This window comes from Crinia signifera, chromosome 4 (assembly GCF_055691185.1).
Source record: "Crinia signifera chromosome 4, ASM5569118v1, whole genome shotgun sequence".
Taxonomy (NCBI): domain Eukaryota; kingdom Metazoa; phylum Chordata; class Amphibia; order Anura; family Myobatrachidae; genus Crinia; species Crinia signifera.
In genome coordinates, this window is record NC_139220.1 from 167422139 (window position 1) to 167443942 (window position 21804).

The 21804-nt window shown below is 43.6% G+C and overlaps 1 protein-coding gene across 1 annotated transcript in view; it reads right to left on the reverse strand.

Moving 5' to 3' along the window:
* The window catches only part of TRMU (tRNA mitochondrial 2-thiouridylase), a 36320-nt gene extending 21648 nt beyond the window's left edge, over positions 1-14672 (reverse strand). Inside the window, exons 1-4 of the mRNA XM_083182923.1 lie at positions 14443-14672; positions 7633-7798; positions 6980-7086; positions 2838-2960 (exon numbers count right to left, since the gene is read on the reverse strand). Coding sequence (XP_083039049.1) covers positions 2838-2960; positions 6980-7086; positions 7633-7798; positions 14443-14524 — 478 coding nt within the window. The 5' untranslated portion in view covers positions 14525-14672. The remainder of the gene's footprint in view (positions 1-2837; positions 2961-6979; positions 7087-7632; positions 7799-14442) is intronic.
* Between the last annotated feature and the right edge of the window lie 7132 nt (positions 14673-21804).

Below are 21804 nucleotides of genomic sequence, written 5' to 3' on the forward strand. Positions count from 1 at the left end.
AAATTTGTATTACACACAGCCATACATGGTAATCCTCATCATCATCGGCTGCCAGGCTGTGTGTAGTGTAGCCATTTATAATGTAACGTGCAGGTAACTATTAGTGTCAGTATTTCAAGATGATATAGTGACAGCTTGTGCACATTTTTTTCCCTAGACTAGAGATGGGTATACCTTGACAGGAGCCTACAACCAGGCAAAGAAACTAGGCACCACAGCAGCAGTACAGATGGCGCAGGAACTAATCGACTCAACTGAAGAAGCGGGCGGTCTTGAAGGAGGGGCCTGGGGCATCACGCAGGGAAGCGTGTTATACACAAGGGCCTGACGCACTGCACTGCACTACAGTACTGTAATACACACAGCCAGGCATGCATATAGACTCTATATATAGATTCTATATGCAATTAAATGAAATTCCTGGGGGTAATGGACGGTTGCGCTGCCGAGAAATAGCCAGGCGTGCATATATATACATATGCATGTCCCGGCTGTCTCGGCAGCGCAACCATCCATTACCCCCAGGAATTTCATTTACCCATTCCCCGACCACCCATCTAAATGAATACCCTCAAGCCCCCACTTATGTAGGACTAGCTGGAATACAGAGAAAGAGTCCATTATTTTTTAATAAGGATTAGATAGACAAGATAAGTCTGATGTGTTTATTGTGCCAACAGCAACTTTTTAAATCTGTGTGATTCTTATTCAAGCTCAACTAGATATGATTCAAATAGCCGAGCATGTCCAATCACCCAAGGCGTGCGCATTTCAGAACACAATCATATACACAAGAGATGTATATCTATCTAAGCAAATGGTCCCTGTTATGAAATAGTGTTACACAAGATGATGTACGGTGGAGCAGATCTAGAATGGGAGGAAACATAGTCCTGTCCATGTTCTGTAAATAGACCATCATTGCACAAGCCATTTTTGGTGAGGATTAATGTCAGCTTCTTTAAGTTAAGTCAGTGATGGCTAACCTTGACACTCCAGCTGTTGTTGAACTACACTTTCCAGCATGCCCTGCATCAGTTTTAGCATGCCCAAATAGTAAAACTGTAGCAGGGCATGATGTGATGCGTAATTCAACAACAGCTGGAGTGTCAAGGTTTGCCATCACTGAGTTAAGTAGTACAATTTGACATTTTCTGAAATTTTTCTGATAGAAATGTGTATAGGCCCCCATCCACTAGTGTGATTTGGGCCCTTTTCATCCGATTCTGAGGCTTCGGGCCAAGGAATCTAATGAAGAGCCCAAATCGCATGTGTTTGACCTCCGATTCCATGCGTGGTCCTGTGAGCAACGTAAGCAAAAGGGCCGCATACAATTTTTCGTATGCAATCCTGCCACCTGGGAGTTGCCAGGTGAGATGGCGGAGTATCCCATGCGATGCCTCCCTGTAGTTGATGGGGGCCTTTAATCTGTCAGTGAGGCAGGGATGTGCTTTTCTGTGAGTGCTGTCTCTGTCAATGATACAAGTGGTTAAAAGAGTGGAGTGATACAGGGGTGGCTGTGATGAGGTTTTGGTAACAGTTGGAAGTAGTTCAGGTGTGCAATATGATCTGGTGTGTACAATCATGTTACTGGGATTTCTGTCATTATAACACACCTTTATACATAGTCCCGGCCACAGCCCCCTGATGACCAATCGTAATGATAATTAGCTTACAACCTGGTAGGGAAAATGAGCTACACAATGGGAAACCTGCATCACAATCAGGTCAGTGGTTTCAGATTTGGTCTCCTTCAGACTTTTATTTCTAAGATGGTATAAAAGATAAGACACATGGGGGGAAATTTACTAAGATGGGAGTTCTATTTCACGGGTGCCGGATGACTGACAGACAGTCGAGATTACGACAGTCATTACACCGACGTCGGAATCCTGACTGTTAAAACCCTGACACTCTGGATCCTAATGGCCACCAGCTATTCTCCCTTGTGGGGGTCCACAACCCCCATAGAGGGAGAATAGAATAGCCCGCAAGGGGCTTCATTGTGCTCCACGTCGGGCTAATGACTGTCGGGATCCCGACTGTCAGTGTGCTATACCACACCCCTATTTCACATGGGATGTTGATATGGGCAACCAATCAGAATCTACTTCTTATTTATTTAGCACCTTCTAGAAGATTAAAGATAGCATCTGATTGGTTGCCCATAGCAACATCCCATGTGAGACAGAACTCACATTTTAGTAAATTTCCCACATGATATTGCTGCTGTAACAAATGTTACTTTATAGTACATATACTTAAGCTGGACCAACCTATTTATTTCTAATTTTGGCCAGAATCAAAATGTAGCAATCATTTAATTTAATGGAACGATCTTCCAGATCCAATCTGGTATCTGTCTGATGAGCTACAAAAAGCAGCTGCTAATCTTTGCAGCCACGTCATGGGTGGTGCTGCCAGTGTGCCCAATCATTATTCAGGCATAGGGGGAAGAAACAAGGCTGGAATCTGAGGGGCAGCCACACAGTGACCTGTCCAACTGGTCACATCAGATGAGACCGGGTGCCGGATGACTGCCCAACAGTTGGGATTCCAACGGGTAGTACTCAGACATCGGAATCCAGACTGTCCGACTGGATCCTGGTAGACAGGGGCTTATCTCCCTTGGGTGGGATTCCAATTTTATGCAAGTCAAACATTTGGTGTCAACCTTTTATACCATAACCACTGAAAAGACCCTGTACCTGTAATAGACCTAGATGAATCCATACAGTAGCAACTAATGCTGTTAAGACATGGTTGACCACATTCAGTGGCATTTAAATGCTATGTGTTTTCTACAGATTTATGAATGGATAAGTCATTACATTTACCATTCGTTACTTCAAAAAGGTTCTTCGAGAGATTTTGAGGACTCTCTATATGTTGATGCAGAAATATTTCTTCATCTTCATGTGATGTTCTTGCATAATGTCCTGTGGCTATAGCATCAGCACCTAGTACAATAGATAGAGAATATTTACTAAAACAAGAAGTTTCAGATTTGACTTCCCGCACATTTTTTATGCCAAATATAGTTGTGCACATACAAAAAAAAATAAAAAAAATCAACTACCAAGAGGCGTAACTCTGGAAGGCAATGGAGTCATCTGCTGCTAGGCTCATGCTCCCAAGGGGCACCTCTCATCCCCTGCAAGTTTGAATAACTTAGATGAAAACTGCCAAAATGGCATATGTGGCTGACTTGCAGGACCATAGAGGTTGCAGTCTCTTTATTTTAAACATAAAATACAGAACATACTCGCATACATACACATATATAATTATATAAGGTGCTGTTTGTGTGTGTGGTGGTGGTGTGTGGGGGGAATATTTATCTTGCCTCCAGACAACTGGGAAGAATTTACCCACTGCAACTATCCATCTACAACATACATTATATGCAGCCCTACTTTTGTCTCCACAGGTGTAGGCCTTGCCCCTCTCAGAGCTCTCAAGCTCTCAGTGGGTCCAATTCTGAGCCACAAACAATGCCCATGTTCACATAGTTGAGTGGTTCTCTGCAAATGTGCAAGAGTTACATGTTCTGACAATCTTTCTATGCTTACTATGCATAGAAAAATGGTCCATTCAGGGGGTGTATTAGAGGAGTGTTGCAGGCATGTCCATGCAAGCAGCTGCATTCCCATATGTACAGATTCAGAAAGAGACTGGGAAAGTACACCTGCCATAGGATAGGACTGGTGCAAGTTATGATGGTGTGTCATAGGATATTTCAATAAGTATTACAGCATGCATTGGCACTAACAGTGGGCAAGCTCAGTCCTTGCATATCGGCCAAACAGATGTACACAGGGGATGTGTAGGCCATTTGTACAAACCGCAGATAGGGGACCCCCTATAAGACTATGCTGCATGTGAATCAGGCCCAGTGGCTGAAAGACATACAAAGCGACCCAGGTCCTCTACACAAACAAAAGTCAGCACTAAGTCCTGCCAGTGCTACTCAAACCTACACCCTCGACATCAATGGCCCTTTTCACCAAAAACAATTACCCCTTCACACCCCACCCACTCATACCAGAGCCAATCCACACTGAAGACTATGGAGGAAGGCAAGAGATTAGAGATAGACAGGGGAAGGCATGAGGTTGCAGAGAACATTGAGCGATTTGGCTACAGAGACACCTAGGGGATGATACTATAATGGTGGGAAGAATAGCTAGTGACTCCTAGGATAAGTGTTTTTGTTGCAAATGAATGAGAACATACTCACAGATTAAGCACAGCAAATGTGGACACATCTATGGGTATATATAGCTAGATGTATCAGCCACACATATCATTAAACATGGCATTCAAAGCTGCTGCCGACATCACAGAGGACACACCCTGGCAAATGCATGGGAGACAGCACACATTTTGTTCTAGGTTTCCCACATTCTTAACCCTTTGAGTGCCAACATCTAAGTGAGAGATGGACAAAATATTTTGTCTATCAACTAAAAACATAAACCGGAGGATAAAGTGGGCAAAGGATCACCAAAAATGGAGAGCACCTCTGATGTGGAGGAACAGTTGATTTGCAGTATGGATTTGAAGCCAATAAATGTGCGGGTATGGATCATTTGGTCTACAACAAGTAGGTCGACAAGGCTTTAGGTCGCAATGTGCAAAGTCAACATGGGGTTTTTCACTGGTATTTGAGCCGAATGTCGACAGGTTAAAGTGCACCGCTACACTCGGAACACTATTTTATGCTCCCACCACGCCCTAGTGGATGGTAGAGCATGAAATACCCTGTCGGCTAAAAAACAACTGTGAAAAACCCCATGTGGGCCATTTGATTGTCAACCTAGACCCACGTCGACCATCATGTTGTAGACCAAATGACCGTATCCCAAATGTGCAGCAACTGTTATGGCAGCATGGACCACAAACTGTAAGCAGATTTCCAGCACCTTGTTGAATCCATGCCACCATACATTTCAGGCTACTCTGAGGTCGACGTGTGGGGTCCTACCCAGCACTACAAAGGTGTACATAATTGGCCATTGTGTGCACATTTGCAAGTATTACAAGATACTACTTCATATTGTCAACATGTATTTTAGGTCAGTCTGAGTGCATTGACAATACAATGCTCAAAACAATGTGAGAACTGGCTAGCCGACACTGCCCTCACTGGAATGTGAACCCTTAGGAGTACACAGCTATGAAATGGCCATGATCCAGGTGAATGTCTGATATTTCAAAATGAGTATAAATAATCTCAGAATTAGTTGCTTCCAAATTGCAATAGATTTGATATGTATAGACCAGGCATTCCCAACCACGGTCCTCGAGGCACACCAACAGTGCAGGTTTTAGTGATATCCAGGCTTCAGCACAGATGGTTTAATCAGAATCACTCAGGTACTAATTAAGTCACCTGTGCTCAAGCCTGGATATCACTAAAACCTGCACTGTTGGTGTGCTTTGAGGACGGTGGCTGGGAATGCCTGGTATAGACCATATAACAATACAATGGGCAGTATTAAATGCTCCCAATTCTTCTTTTTTTCCGGAAAATCTGTCTGTTTTCTCTCTTTGCGATGAATCATTTTCACTGAAATCTGATTAACCCTATTCAATGTTCACTTTCAATGCCGGCCTGTTCTCCGTTTCATGCTCGCTGCAATTCGCTGGTGTATTTCAGTGGGGTTTTCACTGGGATTTGCCAAGAGTGTATTCAATGCTAGGATGGAGAACTGCTTTCAGCATGATTTTTGCCATGATTCACCGTTTTGCATTCGACATCTTTTTAAGGTGAACTGGAAAGTGTTCTTTTAAAATAAAGGGTTTTTTATTTTTATTTTTTGGTGTAAAAAAAACAAAACAGTAAATTTATTTTGTGAAGGGGCTTGCAGCACATTAATATATATAAAAAATGTTGGTACTTATTTCCTAGCACGGCGCCAGCGATAAAAATTGTATCCATCGGGACCCCCAGAAATCGCATCGATCGCATCACATGCAACCAAATCGCATGTGATGGACGCGATTTTTACATTGGAATCAATGTAAAATGGTCCCTGAGACCCGATTTTTATTGTTTCCCAACCCTGATGGGATAAAATGCCCCCCCCCCCCATTGTTAACACCACCCCACGATGAACGGCAACCCGAAGCGTGGCGAGCGCAGCGGTACAAGTCCTCCAACCTTTTTCATACCCCCACTATTCACGTCGGTGTGGAGTGGATTTTATACAGCCCGAAGCGTGGCGAGCGGATACGCATTACTTCACAGCTATTACACCAAACTATATAAAATCAACTCCACGCCGACGTGGATAGTGTGGATATGAAAAGGTCGTAGGACGCGTACCGCTGCGCTCGCCACGCTTCGGGTTGCCGTTCATCGTGGGGTGGCGTTAACAATGGCCACCCCAGCCCTAAAATCGGTCGTGTCCATCACATACCTTAAGTTAAGGTATGCGATCACCTACGACGGGCACCGTGCTAGGAAACAAGTACCAAAATGTTATATATTTATTTTTACACGATGTCACAGGGGCAGGGAGACGCTCATTACATATTCACTGCACTCCATGCATATGTAATGAGCGGGACCAGCGCAGCGCTCCCTACACCGCGTCCTCTGCAAGCTCTCCTGGGGCAGGCAGGGAGGCTTCCATCTCCCTGCCTTCCGCCATCCCCCAGCTCCCTGCGGCATTCGCCAGGGGGGGGGGGGGGGGGGGGAGGGGGTGTGTGTTTAAAAATCATCCTCGGGGGCAGCGAGCCCCTGATACGTTGAATAGGGTGAGAGGGAGGGCTGGCAGCGAATGCTCAAGCCCTCCGGAACCCTGCGAATGTGCAACGAATCCTAAACAGGATTCGCTGCACATAGCGATAATACACATTGAATACTGGCTTTTGTATTCAATGTGACACAAAAAGGGTCCTTAAGTCACTCTAGTCATCTTCAGCTAAACAAAATGCACTAAAAGAAAAACAAAATTCATAATGGACTCACCTAAGCTTTTGATCGCATAGTTGAGAAAATAATGAAACTTAATATGCTTGTTGCACAATATATCTGGGTTTGGGGTTCTTCCTTCCGCATATTCACTCAAGAAAGAACTGAAAAACAAAGGCGTATCATTTCTATTACAGCCGGTATATGGTTGATAGGGTGACACTATTTAGGTTGACAGGCCTTAGGTCGACACAGGAAACAGTCGACATGCCTAAGGTTGACGGAGTCAAAAGGTCGACAAGCATTAGGTCGATATTGGAAAGGTCAATAGATTGACATGTGCCGACAGGCAGTATTTCATGCCCTGAAGGGAGAATAGAATAGTGTGCCCAGCGTAGCGAGGTACTGTGATCGAATAATGGCGAGTGCAGCGAGTCATTGGAGGGGACGCAGTGCATCGATACGATGTCCATGTTGACTATGTCGACATTCAGGACATAAACATTTTTCAAAATGCATGTCGACCTAATGCATGTCAATCTTTTTCCTGTGTCGACCTAAGGCCTGTCAACCTTCAGTGGTCGTCCCAATGTATGTCTCCCCAATGACTCATACCCTTACAGCCAGCCTTCCCTAACAGAAATGTAATTCCCTGTGGGGAACGGTTTGGAAAGAAGCATGGCAGAGCCCTTTAAACTGTCTCTAGTTACCTGAATACATCATGCCAATATTCTTTCACATAGGAAACTTGGTGGAAGGGTATATTCAGCTTCTGACATACACTGTATGCATCCTCTAAGTCCTTCTCTGCACTGCAAACGCCATGCTCATCCAAAACATCCCAGTTCTTCATAAAGACCCCAATCACCTGATAACCTGTCAATGCCAAAGTAAAACTCTGAAATATAGGTTATCTGGATGTTTCTTCAAAAAATTCTCTCTGCCATTTAAATGACTACAATTAAATTATTGCTGGAACACAATAGAAAAAATGTAATGGTTCAGGTGGTAAGAGTTATGATTATACAGTACTAGTTGTAAGGCCCATTCGACGGAAGGGTGAAAGTTTATGCAATTCTCAAAACTTTTGTAAAGTCATTTAATGCGCCCTTATAGATCTTTAACCACTTCGGCGGTATGTGTGGAAATTTCTTGGGCTGAGCTGCACTGCAGGAGTTGGCTCTCCCACGAAATTTCCGGGCAGGTCACTGTAAGAAAGGGTCTGTGCCAGTGGTGCCTCCAGCGGTGAACCATTAGCGCACCACCATCCCCTCAACAGCGCTCGGCTGTTCATGTGTTCCTTCTTTGGTATTTCTGGGCCACAGAAAAAAAACACCACTCAAGGGTTTAAGGGTCCACTTAAGGGAGTCTGTTTATTGTGTTGTATTCATCCCCGTCAAGAGGGGGTGGGGGAGTACTTTTTACCCGGGCCTGATGGAGGGGCCCAGGTCCCATGCCCCCCTCCCCCGCTGCAGAGACCAGGCAGTGAGAGTAGTTAGCAGGCAGCTGCAGTCTGCACCAGCACACAGCCTGCACCCTCTGCATTAGGGTTTTTAAATAGGGGCTTGGCCACGCCCCCTCCATTGACCATGCCCCCTTTTCACTGGGACCCGGCGGTGCTTTTAGTGGCCCTGGTTGTATTCAGAAAGTCATAAGCTTTCTAACAACATATCACAATGCATGCAAACAGCAGAAATAGAATGGATCCTTATGACAGCACCCATAAGGGGTCATCCGATTAAACCTATCTTCGAACTTAGATTGTTCCTAAAGATGGTAAGGTAGTGTGCAAAGTTTGAAGATGATTAGTTAAAGCACTCAAGCGTTATCGTGGAACATCCATACATACATCATTCAATTCTAAAAAAATCTCTCTCCTGTGATAAACCATTCCCTAATCTTAAACAAAAACAGTAATGTGCAGGTCTGCTAACCTTAACATAGCCTAACACACCACTAATTCCCTGCCGAGCAAAAAAAAAAAAGAGAATGAACACATGTATGTATGTATGCATGCATGGGTGGTCTGTGTCCTAACAGAGAGGATTGAAAGAATTATTAAGTACAGATGTCACTATGATTATTCAGGTCCGTTCGTAAGGGGTCCGATGGTGGGCCTATGTGAAGGGTAATTTCTGCACATGTGCATACGGCCACGGCAAACAGGGTGTTCCCTGGGCGCACCAACTTCCTCCCGACCATCCACACATATGTAAGAGACTTCAGAGTCACTTTTATTTGCATGCACCTTCACCATCATTCGATTGTAGTCTACCATCGAATGATGTGGGTGGATTCCACTAGGCTGCGAATGGATGTTACTGTGTAAAATCTATTCGCAGGCCCTGCACGGGAATCGTCCTTGTGAACGGGTGGCGCCCAGGCCTCCATTCGCAAGGCAGGGTTTGGTGGACTCGCAAGGCTGTGAATTCGCAGTCTTGCAAATCAATCAGTCTTCTTCAGTAGCAGGAGGAAAACTAAGATTGACCCACCCCTTCAAACAAAACAAAAAAACTCGATGGGAAGGCAAAATGCTTAGAAATGAACAATCCCTTGTAGAACTTCCCTACCAAACGCAGCCTCACAATTAGCTAAATTCAACAAAGATATGTAGGACAACTTGGAGGCTGCTCTACTGTTCAAAAATGACTGACCACATTGGTTGTGTGTGGTCCATACCCCCATCAAATAGGGCTACTGGATTGCCACCCTGACCCAGCAGATCAATTGAGAGGAGACCTCTTATTCCCATCATAAAAAAGTACCATAAATCCTAACAGATTGGCAGGACACACACCATGCTTACGGATTAAAACGGACCGGTTTTAGTGATTATTCAGGGAAACTCATCTGGCATCCGCTTTGGGGCTTTTTTGTTGTTGTTGTTTATGGAAGGTATTCGGTTTAATGGAGCTGCACTGAAGGAGTCAGTCTGAGGCTTCAAATAATTACGCCATATTAATCTAGCACATGTAGAGCCAAATATACAATGGAAGTAAACTTGTTTGAGGTTATTCTGAGGATGGAACGGTAAGCCAGAACTGAAATGCTAAACCAAGGGCTTAATCTATTTTTTGAGAATGAGGTGTTCAAGATATCAGATGCAAGTTATTTTGCAAATCTTCCAACCAAGCAAACGAGAATGTTCCTGCCGAAGTAAAGATTAAAAGGTGGCCATACATCAGAAAGACATTGCCGTCCCCGGGAGATTGGAGGATTGGTCTTCTGATCTGACGTGCTGCACGTCAGATCAGTTGGGATTGGGGGCAGATTGCATGTGCTTTTAAGCACATGCAATTGGTCTTTAGATGGCTTATACAACACATGTGACACTCCCTCCCTGACTAGCAGAGAAGTGCAGCTTCCGGGCGGCCCGCAGCAGTGAAAATGCTGGGAGCCGCAAAAGTTTCCAGTGGCAGACAGGCGGGCGGCTGAAAAGAGCGGTGGATGTCTTTTTGCACAATTCTGTCACTACTTTGAAAACAGTTTTCAGAGGTGTGCTGCATTCAGGCTATTTAATAATGGCATAAACCAGCAGATTGGTAGTTGCTGGAGACCTGTAAATTAAAAAATGAATTTTTGGTACTCCTTTCCTTTTGATCCTAGTAGGCCAGCCCCCTATTTAAATGAAACTTCAATCATGCAATAGATGGATTGTATGACAGATTACGAGTACATTGTGTGTCCAAAAAACACCAAGGACTGCCGGGGAGTTGAAGTGAAATTGGACACAATCATGATTACAAGATCGGGCTTTTTGATGTATGGCCTTTTCAAGGCCGGTCAAGGCACCAAACCAGAGACAAAAATAAGTTCTTCAGAAGATACAGTATCCTAGGGGGATATTCAATGTCTGTTGATATTTCAGACAGTGGAAATATCGGCAGTTAAGGTATTCAATCCCATCTGGGACTCGCCTGCTACAGAACCGCCTCTCTATGGAGGAGAGTCTGTATTGTCGGAAATGGCTGTGGATTGTTGAATCAGACAAAACTGATGTGTTTTCTCCAATATATGACCTTTCTGACACTTGCCCTCCGGAAATTTGAATAACCGGTTGTTGAGCTACTGTCGGTAGAACCGAAAACAGCCCAGGATTTCAACTGTCTGGACGTTCTGACAATCAGAATCCCGGATTGAATACCTGCCCTATACTCTTGTCTGAGGAGTCTTTAAAGGAAAATCACAAACACAAACCTTCTTGGGTAAAAGGGTGGAGGGTTCCAAAATGCTATGATGAAGGACAGCTTTTATCAATACAGTATCTGCTTATTGTCTAGTCCGTTATGGTATTTTACATATACAATGTCTAGGTCTACAGTGATAAGGTTAACCACTATAGGTAGACAGGGTCAAAAGGTTAATATGAGTTTTTTATGTCTGTCGACATAGGTCGGTATGGACACCTTCTAAGTACCGCGTACGCTCTCGCTGCGCTCGACACATTATTATATTCTACCTCCACACCGTAGTGGATGGTAGGGCAGTAAGTACTGCCTGTCGGCACATGTCATACTCATGTCAGCCTTTTGACCCGGTCTGCCAATAGTGGTCGACATTATGACTGTCGACCTAGAGTCAATCTATCAGGAGTCCGGATATGGGTCTTGGGAATTTTGAGTGTTTAGGAATGTTTGCACCAATACGACAAGACGTACAATAGAATTAGTCTGAGGGAGAAAATGTCCCCTTTTCACGCTCATCACATCGCATACCACAAAAAGGATGTGCTGCACATACTTTTTTGGAATAGATTGCATCGCATCTAGTTCAACACGCACAATGCTTTAGCACATCGCATGCTTTTTTAATTATATGCGATGCGACCTAGTCCAAAACGTATAGTGCACATCGCACCGTGTGTGGCCACCTTTACTCATTGAATGGTAAAGTACGTAAACTCCCATCCTTGTCATCTTCCATAGTTTTGCTTCCCTTTTCATAAGAAATGTGTACCAATATTTGTCAGATACACTTCCGATCAGCTTGACTGATGGCATGCTGTCCAGCATGCCTTCAAATGTCCATTAACATTCCATAACAGTGCTAAACGTGTGCCCTCACCTACTAGGATAATGTAAGTTGGAAATACAGTGCGTAGAACCACTTTAGTGAAGATCTGGCTTCAAAAAGGTACCACCTGGGTCAGAGCAAACACAGGGGGCCCAACTGTCAGATACCTTAGGCCTGCAACCCACCAAGATTGCAGGCCTAACATACTTTCCTTTAGGCATGAATTACTGGGAATCACTATTAGTGTATATCATCTGCAGGCTATATAGAGAGCAGGAGCGTGGGTACTTATGTAATATCTGGGCTCCCGTTTTTCTTATGAGACCGCGTCCGCTCGCTGCGCTCGCCACACTATATAAAAGCAACTCCATGCGTAGTTGGATAGTAGGGGTATGAAAAAATGGGGTGTATTTAACATGGGAGCCCAGATAATACATAAGTACCAGAGCCTGAAATTACAATACACTTAGGGGGTGATTCCGATTGGTTTGCAAAAGCAAACTCCTTTAATGGACAAAAAAAACATGTGCACGGCAGGTGAAGCTGATCTAACATGTGCAGAAAGAGTAACACATTGGAGGGGTGTGTTCAAACCATACTTGCCTACCTGACCCTCTCCATGAGGGAGAAAATGCTCTGTTCCTGGACTTGCCTGGTAATGTATGATTGCCATCACCTGTGGTGAGCACTGGATTTCCTTGCGGGCAATACAGACGTGTGGGACCGCACATTGCCATTGCTGCACGGCATACACATGGAGGGATCCGTGCTCTTTTTTCTAAGTGATCTAGTCAGATCGTTTAGAAAGGGGTCTGAAATTACTTTTAAAACAGAGCTGGCTATGTGTATTGGAATGAAAAAATAACAAAGTGCAACATGTTTAAAAAAAAAAAAATAAACACACAAATGCATTACGACAAACAGTAATATTTAAAAAAAAAAAAAAACAGCCACATATTTAAAAATAAAAGGGTTTTTATTGTAAATGTGCAGTAAAATATACAGATAAAGACAAAAACTTATTATGAGACATAATCTATGCTTTCTCTAAAGGCAGGGGTAGTGAACTTCAGTCCTCGATAGCTACCAACAGTTCACATTTTCCAGCCCACCCAGCAGGTGCACTCATTACTCACTGGTACATTTTAAAAGATCCACAGACGGAGTTGATTAATTCACTTGTGATTCTGAAAGGAGACCTGGAAAATGTTAACTGTTGGTAGCTCTTGAGGGCTGTAGTTGGCTACCCCTGCTGTAAAGGTGTATACACACGGCCGACCTAGCGGCAGGTTGCCTGCATCAGATGGTAGGGAGAGAGGATGCGGGGACCATGCTGCAATGAGCAGCATGGCCCTCCTTTTCATCTAGCAGAAATAGACTTGCCTGAACTGTCTACTTCTCAAATGCAGCTCAACGTGCAATACAGTCAAACTTTCTATTTGATTTGGCTAGGACTACATAGCCAAAAAAATGACACGAGTTTTTCAGTTTTGGACTTTTTCATACTTTTACAACTGAGAATAGCCAAGTGTGCAAAGCGAAGTGAGGTACCAGGCCCGAAGCATGGTGAGCTAAGCGAGCCATGAGAGGGAACACTTCACACTACTTGGGAGTCCACATCGACAGGTGTCAACATTGACACCAATAACATTATTTTTAAAGAACCACAAACTCCTCATGTCGACCTTTTGACCTATAGACACAGTCTAGCTAATAATCCATAAAGTCGATGTAATACCCCTTTTAGGCCTGCCAAAACCCAGCATTTTGAGTGCTGGGTCATTTTGCTGGGTGCAGGGTGACCCTCTTTTACACTGAGCAGCAAATTCCAGATTAAAAGGTCAACCCGGTTATTTGATGAATTACAAAAGGTATTTCTTCAGTCTGAAAGGGTCAACCCGCGGACCCGGGATTCAAGACCGAATTACCGGGTAGAACTGCTTCACCTGATAATTTGATGTTCGGTGTAAAAGGGGTATTAAAAACATAATGGCCAACTGCGTGCTAACCAACAAAAAAGGGGTAACAACAACAGAATAGCACACAGCTGATCCACAAAACATTAGAAAACTAAGCATCTGAAGGTATGCACCGCGGTGGGCCAAAATTGCATGGGTCCAACAGTACTTTGCAGGGCTGAGAGTCTCGCCATGAGCCCTGTGTACTGGCTGACACATATATATGAACGGACATTGAGGTACTGTACAGATTAGTAGTTTGTTTTTAGTTCCTGGCTGTAGTGTTAGAAATAACCAACCCCGGACTAGTTAGCTATATGATCTATATATTTTAGACATGGTCAGCAATTGATGTAATTTGAAGGTTGGTATAGATAGGTTTTCATCAGCCAATAGACAGCAATGGCTAAATAATTACATCCAGGGACAATATACACGGAGGGGGTGAAAGTAATTTCCTACGAGTCACTTGTACTAACTCTATAGCACTGCAGCCCCCTCTGGGCATGGATGGCTGTCACTATACTGCAGTGTACAGCACAGCGTTACCTTTCTTCCTCAGCAACAGAGCGGCCACAGAGCTGTCCACCCCGCCGGACATAGCGCACACAACACGGCGTAGCCCCTGCATGCTGCAACCAGCGAACGCTGACCTCAGAGAGAGTCACGCCGGGCCGGCAGCTTCTGGCTGTAATGGGTGCAGCCCTCACATAGCGCCGGGCAGAAACCGATCTTGGCCTGAACGTTCCACGGGCTCACTTGAACTCTACTACCAACAGCTGCCGCTAGTAAGCGATCAAGCTCTTTGTCACTGCTCACTGCTGGCTTTATTTAATATAACCACCATTGCTACCCGTCTTCTAATGCGCCTAAACTGCCGATTATATGGGCAGTTCATGGCTCATGCTGACAGTTGCAGTGCCACAAGTAAGCACCATGAATTGTGCCTACATCAAGAAAAACAAACGGTTTTATCCAGGACATTGGGAAAATACTTCACCCTTTTAACATTCAAAAATGATTGCTCACGTAATTTAGCATAAACATTTTAAATTCCTACCAGGGCCGGGGATTGGGATGGAAGACTACTAAAGCTCCAGAAATTTCTGTCCTTCCTCATAGAAACAGATTCTGAGACGGACACAGTTGCAGCAGTCCTGGTCTTTTTCTGCGACTTTATGCTAATCCCACTACAATGTACTTCCCTGGTGTCATGGGTGGATTGGGAATTAATAGTGGTCCTGGAAAAATATTCAAAAAGTGGCTCCCAATATAGTCTGTGGCCCTGTATCCTTTCCTAGCCAGAGACAGCATAACAGCAATCTTCCATGTGGGCATAATTGCAAATCCACTATTTTAAAGGGGTGTAGCAAATTTGTGATATTTTCTAAGCAATCTGACTAGATTGCTTAGAAAGTAAGCACAGATCTCTCCGTGTGTATGCTCCGAGAGATTAAATATCTCTTGCTAACTAATTCAGTGCATGCAGTCAAAATCTAGTTAGATTTCTTAGCAAATGACTGCAAATCTCAGTGTGTACAGAATGAGAGATACTATCGCAATCTCTCATTCTGAACCACTACCCGGCCTTTTTTAGCTTAAGCAAAATTGCTTAGCACAAATCTCTGTGTGTATGTGCTCTCCATGCGAGATCTCGACCTCAGCAAAATTGCTTAGCACAGATCTCTACGTGTGTATGCCCCTTAAAACGCAACGGAATCTGCTGCGCTATATAAGAAACTGTAAATAAATCCGTCCCAGATTCATACAGTAAATATATAAGCCCTATAATAATTATTAATGGATTTTGCCATAATCAGAAATGATCCCTGCCAGTGCAATACAGATAGTGCATTGAGCAAACTCCACATTTCAACCATTTCTGGTAGCTTTGTCTTTGGCTGAAACCAGTTTAAAAAATGTTGTTCCTCAAAGCACCCAAAACAGTCCAGGTTTTTAAGATATTTATGGCTGAGCACTGTTGGTTTTTGGGGTGCCTTGAAGGGGGAGGGGGGAGTTTAGGAGTCTCTGGCTTATACAGTTTGGCTTTTTGCTGTGTTAAAAGCACCACGAAAAAGGTTAGAGGTAGAGAAATGGAAACATGCACTGTTGGGGGTTTTTGAGGACAGAGGTTGAGACCCACTCATTTAAACAACACAGCATTTTGGTGTGTAATATTGTTGGCGACTGCAAACCTGCCAGAAAAAGTTGAGGTACTTGTGGAGTATCACGGCTCCCACGACCTGCATCGTATGCAGATCGTATGCTAAAAATCGCATCGCATGTGGCATACGATGGCATACGATGCGATTCGATGTTTTACCGATTTTTGCTCAAAAATCATATGCCATCGAATGGCATCGTATGCCATATGTAATGGCATATGATGCGATACGATGTTTTACCGTTTTTTGAGCATTTTTGCTCAAAAATCGTATGCGATTGCATCGGATGCCATACGATGGCATCCGATGCGATGCAATGGCACCCGATTTTGCATTGAAATGCATCAGAATGCATTGAAATGTGTATTAAACTTGTGAAATGCCCCCAAATGCCATTTTTCATAGTGCACCACCCCCACTATCAACGTCAACCCGAAGCGTGGCGAGCGCAGCGAGCCCGCGAGGGGCGGCGGTACGCGTCCTACGACCTTTTCATACCCCCACTATCCATGTCGGCGTGGAGTTGAGAATAGAATAGTGTGGCAAGCGTGGCGAGCGGACGCGGATACCTTCACAGCTATACGCGTCCCCTCGCGGGCTTCACAGGTATCCGCGTCCCCTCGCGGGGCTCGCCACACTATTCTATTCTCAACTCCACGCCAACGTGGATAGTGGGGGTATGAAAAGGTCGTAGGACGCATACCGCCGCCGCTCGCCACGCTTCGGGTTGACGTTGATAGTGGGGGTGGTGCACTATGACAAATGGCATTTGGGGGCATTTCACTACTTTAATACACATTTTAATGCATTCTGATGCATTTCAGTGCAAAATCGGGTGCCATCGCATCGCATGCCATCGTATGGCATCCGATGCAATCGCATACGATTTTTCAGCTAAAATGCTCAAAAATCGGTAAAACATCGTATCACATCGTATCGCATCGTATGCCACTACATATGGCATACAATGCCATGCGATGGCATACGATTTTTGAGCAAAAATGGTCAATACGATGGGAGCCGTGATACTCCACAAGTACCAAAGTTGACTTTAATATATATACTTCCTGAGGAAGGGAAACGCACACCGTCATCACTAGTCATGCAGGCCTCTATCTGTGTGTTCTCTCCCACTGCTTTTATCTACACGTCCAGCGCTTCTGATATATAGCCCTTATAAGGGTTCTCACTTCACTGAACTGTGGGGCAGATTTATTAAGCTCGGTGAAGTGATAAAGTGTCTGGTTTTTATCACCGGCCAATCAGCTCATAACTGTGAAGTTACAGGGTTGGTTTGAAAAATGACAAGTAGGAGCCGATTGGCCGGATATAAAAAAAAAACAGAGACTTTATCACTTAACCAAACTTACTAAATCTACCCCAGAGTGCCGTCTGGTCCTTTTCTGCAGCAGCGCAAATACCCATGCTGAATCTGTAGCACACACCATCAGTGTGGTACAGTAGAGGAGAGACAGACCACACTGCTGCCGTTATCAATGTTATTTTGAAAACTGTTAGGAAATATCGGGGCAACCCCGATTTAACCCTTCAGTGCCTGCAACGGGGTATAGATACCTGTCTGAATATAGCGCTCTTTACAAACTGTTACTGCTGCTGCCCTTCCAGGCAGCAGCATTTTAACCCATGTAAATCCTATAGCAGGCACTACAAGCAGGCTATGGTAGCAGGGAGATGGACTGCAGCACTGCCATTATTTGTCAAACACTAATCTATATACACTGTAGGGATTCCGGAAACTATAATTAATATAAAAGATTCACCCCGCAAATGATATACCATGGAGTACAACCCATGGGCAGATTGTACACACAAAGGGTTAATTAATTTGTCCTGTGTCAGATGCTCTATTGATCCTATGCGTAATCCTGCCATTTTACAGCAGAATCTATAGGCAAAGAGGGATGCAGTCACTTTCCCGGCGATCAAAATCCCGGCACTTTGTCCCTCTGTGGGTGTCCACAACACCCATAGAGGGAGAATAAATTAGTGTGCCCAGCGTAGCGCGGCAGCAAGCCCACAAGGGGGGGGGGCAATCCACGTTGTCCCCTTGTCGGGATTGCGGCGGTCTGGATTCCATACCAATTCCGGCAAAGATGCCTCTGCATAAATGAATATACATCCAAGATAAGATGGTTATTTCAAACTTGCAGCATTAGATACAATTGTTACATAAAAGTGTTCTGAGAAAAGATACTGTTGGAGTTGAAGAGAATAAGTAACTGTAACATAGTAACGGGAACCTGCAACTCTCCTCACATGCAGTACAATGCTCATATTATAATACCATAGGCCTAGCATCATACACACAGGACCATGGCCACAGTATCACATGCACTGCACCTCATTAATTAAGAGAACAACCATACACACGGTATTCCCGCACGTGCTGTTTTTAAACACACACTATTGTTCACTTCGTTTGTCATGTGTGTTCCTTTTAATATTTCGCGGTTTTAAAATACGATTTAATAAAAGTTACTTTTTATGGTGAATTTTTTTCTTCTTCGTGCACCACCCTCTGGCCATATTCTTCTCTATCCTTTCTACTATATTAACATAACTATGTCAGTGGTAGCACACCCCTGAATGTATTACAGATTACTGTTTCATAAGAATAATTAAACAGGAGGCCGAACAGTATTATTGCAAATCCACAATACAAAAAATCCTGTGTAATTGGTTCCCACACAAAACATCCACATTTTATTGTCTACAGATTTAGAAAGTGCCTTAAAATATTGTCATACAGCTGGTGCCAATGTTACTCTTTCACCACATCTCAGATCTCTGAAAACGATTGTCAGTGATTAGTTATTGATGGGCGAGTGATTGCAGTGGTCAGACTGCAGCATCCTTCCCAGGGCACTGAAACAGATCTGTTCTGCGCATTTGCTAGTTGAATTTCTCTAACAGACCCGATAGCAGAAGCCCATCTAGCTGAGTCACATACAAGACAACCTCATGTATTATTGGGTTGTTTGTAATTATCTAATCTTTTTACATAGACATTGTTTTTTTAGCAGCATTACTAATTATGCAAGACATTAGTAGGTTTAGATTTTAAATAGATGCTTTCATTTTATTGGGTTTGTGAATTTGCCACAACATTTCATAATATCTAAAGCAGTAGTCTCCAACCTTCATTAGGCGTGAGCTACTTAAGACAAAAACCTCAGGAAGAGCTACGAACACTTTTGCAAAAAAAAAAAAAAGGGTCTACCTAACCACCTAAAATGTCCCATGGCTGTGTGGCATAATGTGTATTGCACACACCACAATGCCCTTGAGTCAATATGCCACACACCATTTCTCACAGTAAGGCTTCTAATTAAATTTTACATTACTGGCTCATTGTCAGGGGTCAATGCTCTTTGCCAGGGTGTTACATGGCACTTCTACTCCCTTTCAAATATGACCTTTAGCTCATGAGCGACAAGTTGGCGACCATGGATCTAAAGAAATTGAAAGGAAAGCATTTCCATTGCAGTACACAAGACATTTCTTTAGAGAGGTTATAACATTGTGTTAAATACACTGATATTTTATTACCCAGTTAGGTAGAATTCGGTACAATATACTGACAATCAAAATCCCGACGGTCAGAACACAGAAAACCATTGACCGACGGTGAAAATACAGACATTTAAAATACCGACAAGGTCAAAATACCAGCATTTAAAATATACTGAACACAGGTCAAAATGTATACACGTTATCCATATTTTTTTTGGTCTGTATGTTGACATAGATAGACATGAAACCCGTATGAGTACTGCTGCACTCGCCATACTTCAGGCACGGCCCCTCGCTTGGCAAACTATTTATTCTCCCTCCGCAGCCTAGTGGATGGTAGGACATGAAATTCCACCCGTCAGCACATGTCGGTGCAACATGGACAGTCAAACATAGTATAGTCCACTCGCAATGCTTCGGCAACTATTATATTCCCCCTCCATGTCCACCGGGATGGTAAAGTATGAACAAGTTAATAGGTGTCTATTTTAAATGTCGGTATTTTGATTGTAGGTAATTTGACTGCATCCAGTTAGGTAGGGGCTGTATTCAGACTTAAAAGCGCAAAAAAAAAAAAAAAAAGTGACTTCACATTTGAAACAAACCATGTTACATTGCAATACATTTTTATTTAAAGGTTTTTTTCCCCCTCATGCAGGGTAACTACTGGCTGACTTGGCATATACAGTAGCACATAAATAATTGGCAGCTTTAGTTTTACAGCTGCCTTGAGTCCTGTTGGAGGAAATAAAGTTTAATTTATATAGCGCACTAACTTACTTACACTGTAATTTAGGATTTGAGCAAAGACACTCTTCTCAAATTTAAATCTCTGCCCCACCTGGTTTTAATATAGCACAAAAGTACTTGCTTCATGAAGCAGACATAATTTAATCTGCAGCATTAAACAAAATTTGTTGTACTGGGGGAGGGGGTATAGATCCATCCACAGAGTGGAGGCACGTGATCAGGTGCTACACTGGTTAATGCAGGCACAGATTTGGCTTCACACAGCAGCAATTAGAAGTCATGGCTATTCCATCACAGAGCTCCTCTGATCAAACATGGAGAGGAGGAGATGGTGATCTTCCAACTCTGCATCAGCTCCAGAAAGACCAAGGAAGAAAATAGGTGACTGAAATTTTGTGGGGACATCCTACCATCCAGAAGACGGTTCAGGTCCATCCCCGTCAAAACGTCCAGATCCGCAAGAAGCTTCTTTCCGTTAGCCGTCCATCACCTGAACAATCCAATCAAAGCGAATGCAATCCCAATATCAACAGCCAAACAACGTGTCCCTACTTGGCGACCTGACCACCATAGTCCTAGCTAGAAATTAAATGCTTGTAATGTCTTTATGTAATAAATGTAATGTCTCCCCCCCTTTTTATCCCTGCTTGATGCTGCACTGTAATCCACAAAAAATCCCTAGTGTGCGCAAGCATACATGGCCAATAAAGTTGATTCTATTCTATTAGTATATGAAGGGAAAGGGGAACTTCTGATGGGTGCATATAAGGGGCATGTCGATAGGGTAACAGCATTTACTGTAGTTCAAGGTTACTGGCATATAAGGAACACTATGGAAGATCCAGTGTCATACAGGGAGTCTGATGGACACATTAAGTTGCTTATACTGTAGCACCAGCATATTTGGCTGTCCTTTACAATTGTAAACAAACCATAATAAAATAAGACTGGGTGATAACACAGACCAAGAGAAAAGGAGGATCCTGCTTGCAAGCTTACTACGCATGGATACACAAGGATATGAGCTACATACTCCATATTGATCCAGCCAGATTACAGTAGTTCTTAGTGGGTTGTATGAGAAAGTCTCACCGAAAAATAATTATGTAGTTACGTGTGGATTGTATCAAGTATGCTAGCTTATGAACAGTATGTGGGCGGTTCCGGAATTTGATAAAGTAACCCATTTAGACAAGCTTAAGGGACTAGAAGAAAGTCAGTGCAGCCCCCAAAAAGTCATGTAACCATGTACAGGAGCAAGTGAGGAGTTTGGATTAGAAAGATGCAAACAGCAGAGAGGCCTGGTCTAGACATGTGACAATGTCTGATGTCATGTGGGGAGCCCAATGAGCCACATATGGGACATGTGAGAGATTCCCCCGCATGCCATCATTGTCACATGTCCCATATGCGTTAATCAGTATGTGATGGCATGGTAGAAGCCTGATGATCACATAAGGGA